At 46.0% G+C, this 12,881-nt stretch overlaps 1 protein-coding gene across 1 annotated transcript in view; it reads left to right on the forward strand.

The window, feature by feature from the left end:
- The window catches only part of ARHGAP35 (Rho GTPase activating protein 35), a 93,854-nt gene that overhangs the window by 72,770 nt on the left and 8,203 nt on the right, over window positions 1-12,881 (forward strand). The window contains exons 3-4 of the mRNA XM_008575898.1: window positions 9,172-9,249; window positions 10,996-11,127. Of these exons, the coding sequence (XP_008574120.1) occupies window positions 9,172-9,249; window positions 10,996-11,127 (210 nt within the window). The remainder of the gene's footprint in view (window positions 1-9,171; window positions 9,250-10,995; window positions 11,128-12,881) is intronic.

Raw genomic sequence — 12,881 nt, forward strand, 5'->3', positions numbered from 1 at the left:
AGTGACACTGCCATCACCCCTGTGCGACTGGGCTTGCATGGGTATACTGGCGAAGTCACACTTCAGAGCCCAGAGGACATCTCACATTCTTGGCAAGAGGGGTCTCCCAGCTGCTCCTGGATTTGAACATTCATTCCTGTTTGGCAGAGTGCAGTCTGCTCGCCTCAATTATAGTCACACTCTCCCCTCCAGAACAGGCAGAGTGCCAACTGTAGCCTGGCCTAAAGTTCACTCTGCCAATGTGGTCTCTTAAACACAGCTATTAGGATGTGTATTTTCTTGAAAGCCCTTTGTTTGTCTCAGAGCAGGATCTAGAAGCCCTGTTTCACCGTTAATGGTAGTAAGTACATGGGCAGCTTTATATTCAGCCAGATACTAGAGCCATATGATGCACCAGACCGGGTGTGATGTTTCCATCTCTCCCCTTCCAGATCTCGTCTCTCTTCCTTCTCAGCCCTGAGATTTCTGACATGGTTGTGTGTACATACAGTGGCACTGGGAATATATAAAGCCACAGTGCCTACTTGTGGGACTAACACCCAGTCAAGGAATCATAACAGAGCGTTAGTGGCATTCTGTCATGGGCTGCAAGGTCTGGCACTGGCAGAAGCAGGTCTTGATGGATGAGGGAGTTACCCGGGGAAGACAGCTAACAAAGGGGCACAGGAGGGGCCAGAGTGACCCTAGTGTTCAGTGAGAGAAGGGCCAGAAAATCACTCGACGCACATCCAGAGCAGGAAGGCAGCAGGGAAGCCTGGTGGGCGCTCTTCAGTGGCATCAGTAGTGGAACTTCATGGAGGAAATAAAGCAAGGCTACTTTCTGTACGGAGAGGAGGCAGTTGTTCTCTGGCTCCACCTACTTGTCCTGCAGCTCACAGATAAGTAAGTTGAGTAGAGTGTGAATGAAGAGATGAATACATCTGACTGGTAAACACAGGAGGGATGGAAGATCCTTATAATCCACGATGAATCTGACACTTATGGGATGTAACCTACATGTAATTTTTAAGGGAGAAGGGAGCAGGGAGCTAACAGAGGTAGTAGCATAACGTTTAAATGCACCATCATCTGAGACAGAGACTTGAGTTAGCCAGTTCAAATCCTGGCTCCACCACTTACCCAGCTCTTTGGCCTTGGGCAAACAGCTTAGCCTCTCTGAGCCTCCATTTGCTGTCTGTGAAGTGGGAATAAAAATAATATTTGCCTCAAAGAATTTTTGGGAGAATTCATTGAGATATTTCTGGTGAAGAGCTCAGAACAGTGCCTGGCACATAGTAAATGCTCAGCCAAAAGTTAACTATTATTAGTACTATTTTACTACTGTCATTATTTCAGTGTACCTTTCATTTGTGTACCACTTGCTTTCATTTATGTAATCTCACTTAATATTTACATCTAACAAAATCATTAATGATACTGTTACCCTGTTTTTGATGAGGATCCCAACCTCTGAGAGATGAGGTGACTTATTCTCAGTCACCCAGTTTAGGTATAAGAACCAATACAGAACCAAAATCATTTTGGTTTCAAAGCCCATGAATGTTGGGCCGGCCCGTGGCTCACTCGGGAGAGTGCGGTGCTGATAACACCACCAAGGCCACGGGTTCGGATCCCATATAGGGATGGCCGGTTCGCTCACTGGCTGAGCGTGGTGCTGACAACACCAAATCAAGGGTTAAGATCCCCTTACCGGTCATCTTTTAAAAAAAAAAAAAAAAAAGCCCATGAATGTTTTTTGCAGACGGGCTTGTTTTGGCTGAGCTCTCAGAATAGGCCTTGCCTACTGGCAGGCGCCGCTTTATGCTGTGGACTTGACATAAGGTTGTCTCACTTATTCCATTGTTTGATCAGATGAGCAAAGGTCAGGATCAGAATTCAAATCAGTGTCTCCTTAACAGCAAAACTTGGGTGCTCATCCACTTGCCAGCCTGCTTTCTGCTTAGATCATTAGGATAATAGCTACTAAGTTCTGTACTAAGATCTCATTAAATACATACCACCATGGAGTGAGGTAAAAACTGTTACCTCTGGGCTGGCCCGTGGCTCACATGGGAGAGTGTGGTGCTGACAACACCAAGTCAAGGGTTAAGATCCCCTTACTGGTCACCTTTTTTAGATAAAAAAAAAAAAAAAGAAGAAAGAAAGAAACTTTTATCTCTGTTATACAGAGAGGAAAATGGAGGCACAGTTGCTTTTGATTTTTACCTAAATCCTCCTCTCCTGCCCTCCATTTTCCATTGAGATGAGGGGTGGGGAGTGCCACAGTGTGGTTCTCAAAAGGAGATACACTGTAGATATACTACTGGTATTTGACCCAAAAAAAAAAAGGGCTTCTTACCCTTCCAGACAGGTCAGTCCTCCTCGAGACAGTTTGAATTTGATGCCTGTATTAGTCCGTTTTTGTTGCTTGTAACAAAATACCTGAAACTGGGTGATTTAAAAAGAAAAACAAAATATTGCTTACAGTTTCTGAGGCTGGGAAGCCCAAAGTCCATCCAGTGGTGGCAGCAGTGACACGGGGGTCTCACATTGCAAGATGGTGGAAGCAGACAGAGCAGGAGAGAGAAAGACAGACTCTCCCCTTCTTTTAAAGCCCTCAGAACCACGCCCCTGACCACCATTTTTAATCCATTCACTACTGCACAGTCCTACAGTCCAATCACCCCCCTAACAGTCAAGATTTTCCACCCTCCTAATAGTCATGGTGGGGGCTAAGTCTCTAATACATAAAGCTTGGGGGACACAATTCAAGCTTCCAGGAGTTTTGAGGAGATGGAATCCAATCCACTACAATGCCCGAGGGAGTTTCCTTCTTTCCCTGAATTTTCAGCACCCCTCCGGCAACTTAACCTGCCTAAGATGTACCTCTTGGATGCATAAAAGAGGAGGAGAGTGGTTTATTAGATGATTTCAGCCTCAGAAAAGTTGACAAAAATTGTTTTTATTTAAGTCCTATTTAGTGTGGGGCGTTTCAGAGTACTAGCAGCACCAATTAAATTTTTTTTAAAGGACTAAAGTACTGAGTTTTTAAATCTAAATATAGAAAGTAAAAAGTAAGGGCCGGCCCAGTGGCGCACTGGATAAGTGTGCCGCTTGGGAAGCGCAGCGGCGCTCCCACCGAGGGTTCGGATCCCACATACAGACCGGTTCCCGCTCACTGGCTGAGCAAGGCGCTGGAGCAACGCCGAGGGTTGCGATCCCGTTGCCGGTCCCCGATCCGGTACCGGGGCAACACTGAGGGTTGCGATCCGTTGCCGGACACGGAAAAAGACAAAAGACAAAAAAAAAAAAAAAGAAAGTAAAAAGTAAGCAAGTCACTGTTTGTCTTGGAGGAGGTATTGATTTGTTGCTAGAAAGGAAACTTCGGAGGAACTACGTCCTGGTGTGAATGAGCAGAAGCAAAGCCTGACATAGCCGACTGCAGGAGGACTTCTGGCCAAGAGCACTGGTGCTGAGAAGGGCTTGCTTGGGATCCAGGAATAAAAACATATTTGGATATTTCAGAAAATCAGGCCCATACCAGGAGATGATTTTCCCTTTTGGTTTCCAAGCTGCTGCGGGGCACCTGTCCATTTTCCCAATGCCTGTGTCCTGCCAAGTGCCACAGTATCTCTCAGGAGCTGGGGCAGTTAAAGGGGTAAAATATGCCAGCTCTCAGCCCCTGGGGAGGGCCTCACTGGCTCACAGTGGTGGGCTATCTGTGTCACCACAGTTTTGAGGACACCAAGCCTGAAAGCTCTGTAAAGGAACATATCAGCCATGTGGATGGATGCTCAGTAAATATTGATTGAAAGAAAGAAAAAGGTTTCTTTGCTTTTGTGTGCTTTTTTTTTTTTTTTTTTTTTTTGTACAAAAATCATACATGGCCATGATTAAAAGATTAAATAATGTATAACAGCTTCCTTACATATAAAAAGTAGCATCAAATGACAGTGAGCCCCCCTGAAAATAAATAAAAAGCAGCAATTATACTTTTTTAAAATGCTTTGTTCCTAAAGTATCTGATATCTATTTTGTCTGGCGTGTTGCCCCCCAATTTTATTGGATCACAGAATTCAGGAGCCAGAGATCTTAGAGGCCTGAGTCATCTTTTAGAGCGGTAGTTCTCAGAGTGCCTTTCCCTGACCAGCTGCACCAGCATCACCTGAGAATGTATTAGAAATGCAGGTCTGGGGCCGGCCCGGTGGCACACTGCTACAGTGCGCCGCTTGAGAGCACGGCAGCGCTCCCGCCGAGGGTTCGGATCCCACATACAGACCGGTTCCCGCTCACTGGCTGGGCGGGGTGCAGGCGCGACACTGAGGGTTGCGATCCCGTTGCCGGTCCCGGTCCGGTGCGGGCGCGACACTGAGGGTTGCGATCCGTTGCCGGACACGAAAAAAGACAAAAAGGAAAAAAAAAGAAAAAAAAAAAAGAAATGCAGGTCTGGAGGCTGCAACCTAAAACTCTAGAGGTGGGGCCCTGGGAGCTGTCCCTTAGGTAATTCTGATGCGTGCTCAATTTTAAGATTTAGTGATTTAGATCATATTAGAAATAGAGTGCAGGTGCTAGAATCAGACAGGGTTCAGATTATATCTGTGCAGCTCAAGTTCTCTATGTGCATGTTACTTTACCTCTTAGCCTCAGCATTCCCGTCTGTAAAATGGGATTAGTAATAACCTATCTTAAGGAGTTATTTTGAAAATTAATATAAAAATGTGTGGCAAGTCTGGCTGGTTAGTTCACTTGGTTAGAGCGTGGTATTTATAACACCAAGATCAAGGGTTTGGATCCCCATACTGGCCAGCCGCCAAAAAGAAAAGAAAATAAATGCATGACAAGCACTTAGTATTGTGTGTCTCATAAATAGTAAGCATACAGTAAAGTGGTTTGTTATCATTATTATTGTTAGCAATCTTCCTAGACCAGATACTAAATCTTTTTAAACAGCATTCCAGTTTGATGGTTATCAGTGAGGAGGGAATTCAAAATTTCTGGCCCATTCCTATGACTGACAGCTGTAGCTATTAATAGTTATTTTATATATTAAGAGAATATTTGCCATCCTGTGATTTCCATTCTTAGTTGTAGCTCTGTTCCATAGAGCCATTGGTATGAGACTGTTCTACATGGCAGTTGTTCAGATGTTTGAAGGTAGTGACCTTGGCCATTTTGAAGACTTTTTCTTTTTTTTTTTTTTTTTAAAAGATGACCGGTAAGGGGATCTTAACCCTTGACTTGGTGTTGTCAGCACCACGCTCAGCCAGTGAGCGAACCGGCCATCCCTATATGGGATCCGAACCCAGGGCCTTGGTGTTATCAGCACCACACTCTCCCAAGTGAGCCACGGGCCGGCCCTTGAAGACTTTTTCTTGATCTGTTCTCAAAGATTAACTTAAACATAGAAGATATTTGAAATCAGTAGGGCTTTTTTAAAAAAAGAAAGAAGGCTGATAGCTGAGAATATACTTTGGTGAAGTAAATCTTAGGGGCATCTCTGCCTATCAGGAATCTCCAGAGTTTAAGGTTGAGGCATCTCAGAGGGACTTGGGGGCCTGGAGTAGACATGATGCATGAAGATCACTACTGGTAAGAATTCTTCTTTTTGCTGGCAGGCGTGCGAGCCAGAGTTACCCACAGAGCATTTGCATGTGGGTCCCTGGGAGCACTTGGTCCTGGCTCATGAGCAAATTGCCGGTGCTCTGTCCGGTGTCCTAGTTCTCACCTGTGTTACCAGCCCTCTATTCTCTAGCAGACGTCACGGTGCTTGCAGTCTGCTCTCAGGTTTTAGGATTTTTTTTTAATTGATGTCTAATTAGTACTTGTGATAAATTGTACTAGCCAAGCAAATGATACCTTTGTAAATTATGCCATGGTGTTGTGTACAGCAGCAGCAGAATTGCTATTTGAAAATGAGATTTCGTAAAATAAACATGTGCCCAGATTACAGGAAATGCCAAATTGATGATTAATTGATGCTCTGGAGCTGGCCTCGTGCTTTCAAATGCTTCCATTTTTGTGATAATCCATCTAGTGGAAGTTTCAGCAGGCCCACACCTCTGATAATTTCCAGATAACTAGTTTGCAGTTTGTTTTCTGCCATCTAATGCGAGGGCAGGTGGCCATTGGGCAATGCAGAGGTTTCCTCTGTCCACGCTGAGGGTCAGGTTTACTAGAAGATGATGAATGGCCCGAGGCTGTCAGGATCTTCTGCAGCTCAAGAGTGCATCTCCAGCCTGGGACTCAGGAACTGTGACATTGCTACATTATCAAGGACTTTTTATTAAGCTCCTGCCATTTGTACCATCATTGTCGTTGCATTAGGGAGGGCTGATATTCAGGGAAAGGGAAGAGAACTAGAAAATAGTTGTTTTTTTTTTCAAACTAGCGGGTAAAGACTTGAGCCTGCCAACACATACCCAGGGAGAGTTGCCAAGATTTGAGTGATTTCATTTGTAAGTGAATGATGTATCACCTGAGATGTGAAATAGATAGAAGTTTAGACATGTCTGAGAATAGTTTAGAAAAGTCACTGAGAAAAGAGTTCATGGTAAAATTAATAACTAGTGATGGTGAATGGAGTCTTGACAGCAGTAGGGGACATACCACATCAAAAGCTACCCAGAGGCTGGCCCGTGGCTCACTTGAGAGAGTGCGGTGTTGATAACACCAAGGCCATGGGTTCAGATCCCTATATAGGGATGGCCGGTTTGCTCACTCGGGAGAGCGTGATGCTGACAACACCAAGTCAAGGGTTAAGATCCCCTTACCGGTCATCTTTTTTTAAAAAAGAAAAAAACCTACCTAGGATGCTGAGGGCCAGTGGATATTTCTTGGGGGAAAGACTGTGGTCTGGACCTTAGCCTGGTGGATTAATATGAAGCAGCATAAGCCTGAGCCAGCTATCTCCTGGAACAGTATAGAGTCAGAAGGGTGGCAAAGGCCCTGGACTCAAACGGACCACACTGCCTCTTAGCAGCTGTGTGGTTTGAGGCAAGGACGTCGACTTCCTGAACCTCACTTTTCTCATCTGTTTTCTACCTATCCAGTAGCTCTTCCCATAAGGTGTGGAAGCTAGCTCAGTGCACAGCATAGTGACCACTGAGGTTTGGAAAGTGTCAGAGCTTCTCTCAGAAGAGTATGGCCATGGCAGCTCCTTTGTAACTGTCAGCTGCACAGTAGGATGTCCTTGGGGCTGGCCCATTTAACCCACTTTTCTCTGGGGGGAGAGGTCTGTGTGCAGTGAACAGCTTTTAAGCAAGGGAATTGATAACTTCTGCTCCCATGTTCTTCAGAGTTCACCTGCCACCAGTCTGGGGCCCCAGAAAACAGGCAGGCTGACTGCTCTTCTCTTGCAGTGATAGCTGATGTGGAGATATTCAGCTCTCAGGAGCCTAACTGACTTCAGGGCCTGGTCTTCAGTCCACTGTCCACACTGCCTCTGGTGTTCAGTGGTGGCACTTTCTCAGGGCCCCTTCAGCAAGCCAGAGTTACTCAAAACCACAGTCGTCAGAAGGGACCCAGGGTTGCTTTGGCCATGAAATTTCTTCTTGGTTTTCACAGTGACTTCACCATCCTTGAGACCTGTGATCTTGGTTGGTACACGGTGGACTTTTACTTCTCTGGGACAGGGAGAATGGACTTGGAAGCTAGTTCTTGGAATCCCCTCCAAGCTGAACAGTGTTCCTCTGCTGCGGGCGGGGCGGGGTGGTCAGTCTTCCCTTTGCTATTTTATGTTCCTCTATGTTATTTATTTAATTTTTACTACTTTTTCCCCTTACCTTACACTATACCAAATAAGTTCTAAAACAATCACAGAGTTAAATGTTTAAAAACAGATGATAAAAGAACAAGAAGGGAAATAAATATAGACTATCTGATGTACAAATAGGAAAAGCTGTTCTAAGCATAAAACAAAGGAAGACATCATGAAGAAAATGACTGGTCTTTAAAACTTAAGATTTTTGAATTTTGTACTTCAAAAAATTCAATAAACAAAATTAGAGGACAGATAACAAAAAAGGAAAAATGTAAATATGTATACGTAACATTAACATAGTTACTTAATATTCAAAGACCTCTTTTGAGTACAAAATGTGAAGAACCACTCCAGTAGGAAAGTTAACAACATGAACAGGAAATTCACAAAGTAAGAAATACATATTTCCGAGAATTTGTTAAACTTACTGGTTGTCCGGCCGGCCCGGTGGCGCACTCGGTAGAGTGCGGCGCTTGGGAGCGCGGTGGCGCTCCCGCCGAGGGTTCGGATCCCATATAGAGACCGGTCCACTCAATGGTTGAGCGCGGTGCGGACGTGACACTGAGGGTTGCGATCCCGTTGCCAGTCGCAGTACGGGCGCGACACTGAGGGTTGCGATCCCGTTACCAGTCACGAAAAAAGACAAAAAGGAAAAAAAAAAAACTTACTGGTTGTCCAAAAAATATAAATGTGGCTTATTTCTAATAGTGAAAGCTTGGAAAAACCTAAATGATTAACAGTAGGACTATTTTTAAGTTATTGTGTACTAAGTGCAAACAATGGGTTAAAATATAGCATTATCTCCATTTTAAAAAATTTAAATGGGGGTCCAGCCAGTGGCTCACTTGGAAGAGCATGGTGCAGACAACACCAAGTCAAGGGTTAAGATCCCCTTACCAGTCATCATTTAAAAAAAAAAGATTTAAATGGTGGCTTATAGTTAGCTCACTTGGTTAGAGTGTGGTGTTGGTATAACACCAAGGTCAAGGGTGGTTTAGATCCCTGTACCAGCCAGCTGCCTAAAAAGAATTAAAATGAAAAATTCAAGAGTACACATCAAAATGTGGACAGAAGTTATCTTTAGCTTCTTTATTTAAAAAAAAAAAAAAGATGACCTGTAAAGGGATCTAAACCCTTGGCTTAGTGTTGTCAGCACCACAGTCTTCCAGGTGAGCCACGGGCCAGCCCCTGTCTTTAGCTTCTGTACTTGTATTATTTTAATTTTTACCACAAACAAGTATTTTTAAAATTTTAAGCAAAAAAGAAATTGGGAAGGGAGTGAAGCATTTAGAAAAATCAGAGAGAAAGCATGCTTAGCCCTGTTCCTCTCTCATGGTGGGTTGCTCATGGAGTCTCCCTGGCTTTCCCCATCTTTTCTTCTTTCTCTGCTCTCTAGTTCCTACTCTTAAGACCCCCTGCTTGTTTCTCCTCAGGATTGAGCACAGAAGGCATCTACCGTGTCAGCGGGAACAAGTCGGAGATGGAGAGTCTGCAGAGACAGTTTGATCAAGGTGAGGCCTAGCCTGGCCAAGCATTGTAGGCTGGAGTCAGTCAAGGTATTCACAACAGCTGACTGACAGTGGGGCCTCAGGGTGCCCCTGCCACTCACAGACCCAAAGCCAAGAGGTGCTGCCCCAGCGACTGAGAAAAAGACTGCATGTGGCCCCAGTTAGCTTTGCCTCTGTGTTCACACTGCCACAGAAGAGAGGGACCAGGACTTGTCACCAAACCGAAGTACCATCCCTGCCAAGGCTGAGTCTGCCGGGCCACTCCCCTACATTACCTTCCACAAATGCCATTCCAGGTTGTCCTGGCACGTGCCTCCTTCACCACCGAAGAGCCTTGCCTCCCTTGGCCGTGCAGGCTAGTCACAGGCATATAAAGCAGAATTAGGGTTGAGATGATGATCCTATTTTGCCAGGGCCAGGAGTACTCTCAATCACAACTGCTCTTCTCATGATGTCCCTGCACAAGAGAAAGCAAAGGGACATTTTGTGATTAGCTGAGGCTTAGGATCCAGACTCCCAAAGCTGAACTCTCAAGAGTTACACTCGCTCACGGTGACTCCCTTCTCCGAAGCCAAGTCAGCTTTGAGAGGCCTAGAGTCAGGCAGCCAGACTCTTTAACTCTTGGAAGTGACCACATTGAGAAGAGAAGCCATACCCACCACAGCCAGAGCAGAAGAACCAGAACAGTGAAAGTTCTCAGCTCTTAGTGGCCAGTGAGGGAGGCAAGGGAAGGAGCAGAAGGACCAGATGAGCTCATGGCTGGGCCTGAGGAGGCACAGTGGGAGCAGACATCCCACCCACCCACGCATGTGACCATAGCACTTTGCAGCACCACAGTCAGGCTTAGCTAGCTGGCAGTGGACAGAAGTGACTACACAAGAGAAGGAAATAAATGCTAGTCTTGTGGGATGGGAAACCAGGTCAAAATAGGGGTAGAACCCTACAGTGGGGGATGCACTTGTATACCTGCAAGAATCTGTAATAGTTTATATCTCCCAGAAATGGGAACCAGTAATGTCCATCAGTAGATGATTTCTTTGTAATCAGGAATGCAATAAAGTACGTAAAGAGAGGGCTGGCCAGTTAGCTCAGTTGGTTAGAGTGTGGTGCTGATAACACCAAGGTCCAGAGTTCAATCCCTGTACCGGACAGCTGCCCCCCCCAAAAGAAGTATGTAAAGAAAAGGAAAATAAGAGACGGATCATTGGTGCCATTGGCTGGGAGGGGCTAGAGGGAGAAAAATGAGTCTATTTGCCCTACCACCATAGGGGACAATGATGGAGGCAGCAGTCAAGCTGGTCAGTAACATTTTTGTAACCCTCCTGAAAAGTGAGCCAGCCTTTTAGGAAGGCCTCCCCGTTTTTATTCTGATGGGGAGGGGAATAGGGAGGAGGTAGCAACTCATCGAAGCCAGGCGAGGGGAGGTGGATGGCGTAGAAAGTGAGGGTGGGAGACATGCAACTCCCTTACCCAGAGGGCAGTGGAGGGGGGAACCCAGCAACCTCAGAAAGCAGTGGTGGGTGTTAGCCTATGTCTGTGAATCTCAGAATTTTTTTTTTAGCAGCACCCAGAGATGTTATCTCCTCTCCTGTTCATGCTGATTCTGAATCTCTGCCCAGGCTCCAGACCAGCCGTGGGCAACATCCCCAGGTGCCCAAAGTTTCTCTGGCTTCTCCCAAGACCTCGGTTTTCCTTTTGCTTCTGCCTGGCTTTGATTGGTCTGGCCTTACTCTCCAAAATTCCTTTCAGATCATAACCTGGACTTGGCAGAGAAAGACTTTACAGTGAACACTGTGGCCGGTGCCATGAAGAGCTTTTTCTCAGAACTGCCAGACCCCCTGGTTCCATACAGCATGCAGATTGATTTGGTGGAAGCGCACAGTGAGTACTGTCAGCCCAGCGTGGCTCAGGGGCCCCTGGCAGCACACCACACTGACCCTGTGTTGGGCACGTTGAGGGAGAGGGGGTGTGGTACCATAAGAACAGGTTCTGCCCTTGGAATGACACTCTGGCTCTTAGAGCTGAGGATTGAAGACCAGAAGGAAAGGGGACTAACCAGATAACACCAAAGGAACTTGCAAATCAGGCCCCTAACTTTATAGACCATAGGTGCTTATCTGAGGGTTTCACCAAGAGAGTTACAGATTTCACCCGAAACTTTGTCCGTTAAGAGCATCATTTGGTGACAAGCTTGGGTTGAATCCCTACTGCTTTACTTGTGGCCAACTTAACCTTCTTTGCCTTTTGGTTTCCTGCCGTTGTTACTATCCCTACTCCTGTTGGTGAAATGAGGTGAGGAAAGGTCTGGAGGCGATACCTATTTAGTAATAGGTTTTACTTTCCTTTCCCCTTTTCTTACTTCTCTTCTCCCACCTCTCATATAAAGAATTTAACATATGGTCTTAGGCCATACATCCTCTTAGGAAGCCAGCCTCTAGAGGGAAAAGGACAGTTCCAATGGCCCAGGTCAGGTGGTCGCTTTGCACTGTAGCAGATTAGCACCTCTGGTTTTAATGGTGACCTCTGTGCGCCATCTCGCCTGCCTTATCAGCTCTTTTTCTCCTGGCCTCCCTCTCTGGAGGTGTTTGTCCATCCGTATGGGTGAACCTTCTCACTGACCAGCCTCTCCCTGGACTTTTTGTAATGCCACAGAGGGGGCCTGACCTCTCAGAGCTTCCCACATATGGAACTTAGTACCTTTTATAGCCAGAGGCAGCCTTCCTACTTTCACCTTTGGTGGGCCAAGACCCAGAAGCAGCCGTTGCTGTGCAGCTGCAGAGGGGATTGTCTTTGCCAGCTACCCAGAGATCATAGCCACCCAATGTTTCAGTGACCAGTGGGTGGGAAAGAGAAAAGGAGATGTGTTCCTCAGGCCATGGGGCATTAGTCTCATCTTGGCACTGCCCAACTCAAAAGAGGGAGTTTTAAACAAGCACAATTTATTCACAAGGCTGATAGTGTGGGAAAAATTTTAGAGAAATTACATATCAGCATGTCTCCGAGTCCTGGTAACAGACTCTTAGTGGCTTCTAAGGGAAACAGATGCAGAGGAAACCCATGCCTGAACTGTGGAGGTGCCCCTGTCAGATCCTGAATGTTGCCGGGGCTGGAGGGCCTCCAGGGTTACCTTTCCATAGTCTGCATTTCCCATGATGTTTGTTTCTGCAACCTGGGTGCCGCTTTCACCTTCTTCTGTCTACAGTCTTAGCTTATTGAATTGTTCACACCTCCTAACCTTATCTGAGCCCACCAGGGATGGGGCAGGAGTGCATAGTACTTGTGGGACTGTCATAGGGTTGCCTGGCCTTCTTTCCCATCTGACTTCTAAAGAACAGGAGTCAGCATTTCTCCAGGTTAGTTAGGGAGTAGGGACAGTTCCTGATCCTCCCATCCAAAGATATTGTCCAGCAATTCCAGGCTGGCCCACATGTTAAATGCACAGGAAATCTCTTTCTGGAGCTAGATTTCTTTCAACGTAAGCCTGTCTCTAAGAGGAATTTAGGAAGAGAGGAAGGTGTGGACTGGTGGTACCCAGCTTGGTAGAAGCCAGGGATTCCTGTTTGCATTTGTCTTGACTTGGCGCCATCTAGAGGCCTGTAGAATCCCGACACCTGACAGAATCCCATTGTTTCTGC

The sequence above is a fragment of the Galeopterus variegatus genome, unplaced genomic scaffold (genome assembly GCF_000696425.1).
Source record: "Galeopterus variegatus unplaced genomic scaffold, G_variegatus-3.0.2 Scaffold1254, whole genome shotgun sequence".
NCBI classification, from domain to species: Eukaryota; Metazoa; Chordata; class Mammalia; order Dermoptera; family Cynocephalidae; genus Galeopterus; species Galeopterus variegatus.